The sequence below is a fragment of the Fragaria vesca genome, linkage group LG3, assembly GCF_000184155.1.
Source record: "Fragaria vesca subsp. vesca linkage group LG3, FraVesHawaii_1.0, whole genome shotgun sequence".
Classification (NCBI taxonomy): Eukaryota; Viridiplantae; Streptophyta; class Magnoliopsida; order Rosales; family Rosaceae; genus Fragaria; species Fragaria vesca.
In genome coordinates, this window is record NC_020493.1 from 17,313,144 (window position 1) to 17,314,689 (window position 1,546).

A 1,546-nucleotide genomic window follows, 5' to 3' on the forward strand; every position below is an offset into this window, starting at 1 on the left:
AAAAAAAACCTAAATGATAATAGTCTCCTTCTAGTAAATCATTGATTCAATTAATCATAAGATAAATCATTTTATTACAAAATGACGTACAATGTCGTCAACTTTTATGTTCGATCTTTTCGATGACAATAGGAATTTTCCGATGGCAATACGATGAAGTGGTTTATGGTTCACATCTAAAACCAATTGAGAATGGATAGAGTGGCTCAAACCCTTATATCTAAATTTTTCAATGGCAATACGATGAAATAGTCTGGATTTTACATCCAAAACTAATTAGGAATATATGAAATGACTCAAACCCTTATATACCCATAGACAATGTCCGATTTTTTCGATGCGGGGTTCATATCTCAATACATCCCCATACGTGTGGCGACATGGACAACTTTTAGGTGACGTGGAGTCTGTGTGACCGTTAGATAACTTGCTCTGATACCAAGAAGTAGTTTGGGGTTTATATGTAAAACCAATTGACAATAGATGAAGTAATGTCTATTTTCCCAATGTGAGACTAATTCCTCAACATTATTATCCTATCCAACTAGATCTAAAACTACAATTAATAAACGGGTTATGTAATTTGGCAAAAGAATTGACTAGCACATCCAAGACATTTCTAGCAACAACCATTTTTATTTATTGTTCGACCCATTACACTCTAAAGGAAAATTTATATTTCCTTTTCTGGTTCTGACAGCAAAATTCTAATTGAGAAAATAGAAATCTACCAATTAACAACAAAACCACACGGTTTACTACAAATTAAGCGATTAAAACCCCCTCAGCCACTTTTAGCAACATTCTTCTCAGTCTCTTTCACCGGCTTGTTTGCCAGGAGCAGCAAAGAAGACGATGCCTCCATGTCAGTCACTCTTGCCATCACACTCTCTCTCAACTCCTCAAGCGACTGCTTCTCTTTTACCAGCTCACTCTGACTCATATCCTGGACCGGAAGCCCCCATTTAGTTTTTGCTTTCACTAGTGCCTTATGAATCACCTCACCCTTTTTCTTCTCAGCCTCCACTTTCTTCACAAGATCATCGACCTGTTGGTTTAGTCTCTCAACAACTTTTCCAGAACGACGAACACCACGATCATCAGTGTTGTCTTCATCTTCCTCCCTATTTAGAAACCTGTCTGCTACTGAGTCCACATTTGGGTGCCCAAATGAGAAGGGCTTGCCTCCGGGAGAGAAAACAACGATTCCCACCTCAGCACCACAGAGAGTGGCAATCTCGTGAGCTTTCTTGAAAAGACCATTTCTGCGCTTGGAGAAAGTCACCTGCCTGGAGTTGCTATCGATCACCCTTTTCATCTCAATTTTTCTCCTCCCCATTTTTGATTGAAAAAGAAAGAGATTCTTGGAACTTGGAGAATTGGTTTGAGATTTATAACCATGTTATATATAAGAAGGTTCTTTGTTTCTAATATAGGCCGGTTCGTGGCCTCATTTGTGATTTGCTGGTATTAGAAAATTTTAATTTTGTTTCCTTCTTTGTCTATATGCTTCCAAATCTAATTAAATCTGAACACTTTTGGGGTT

The 1,546-nt window shown here is 37.9% G+C and overlaps 1 protein-coding gene across 1 annotated transcript; it reads right to left on the reverse strand.

Annotated features, from left to right (window-relative positions):
- Positions 1-573: 573 nt before the first annotated feature.
- LOC101308942 (agamous-like MADS-box protein AGL61-like) lies at positions 574-1,339 on the reverse strand. The gene has a single exon (XM_004294500.1). The coding sequence runs from the start codon at positions 1,337-1,339 to the stop codon at positions 785-787; it is 555 nt and encodes a 184-aa protein (XP_004294548.1). The 3' UTR covers positions 574-784.
- Positions 1,340-1,546: the final 207 nt, after the last annotated feature.

What these genes read in the sequence shown, in the direction of transcription:
- LOC101308942 (XM_004294500.1), bottom strand. Translation starts at nt 1,339, where the DNA reads ATGGGGAGGAGAAAAATTGAGATGAAAAGGGTGATCGATAGCAACTCC.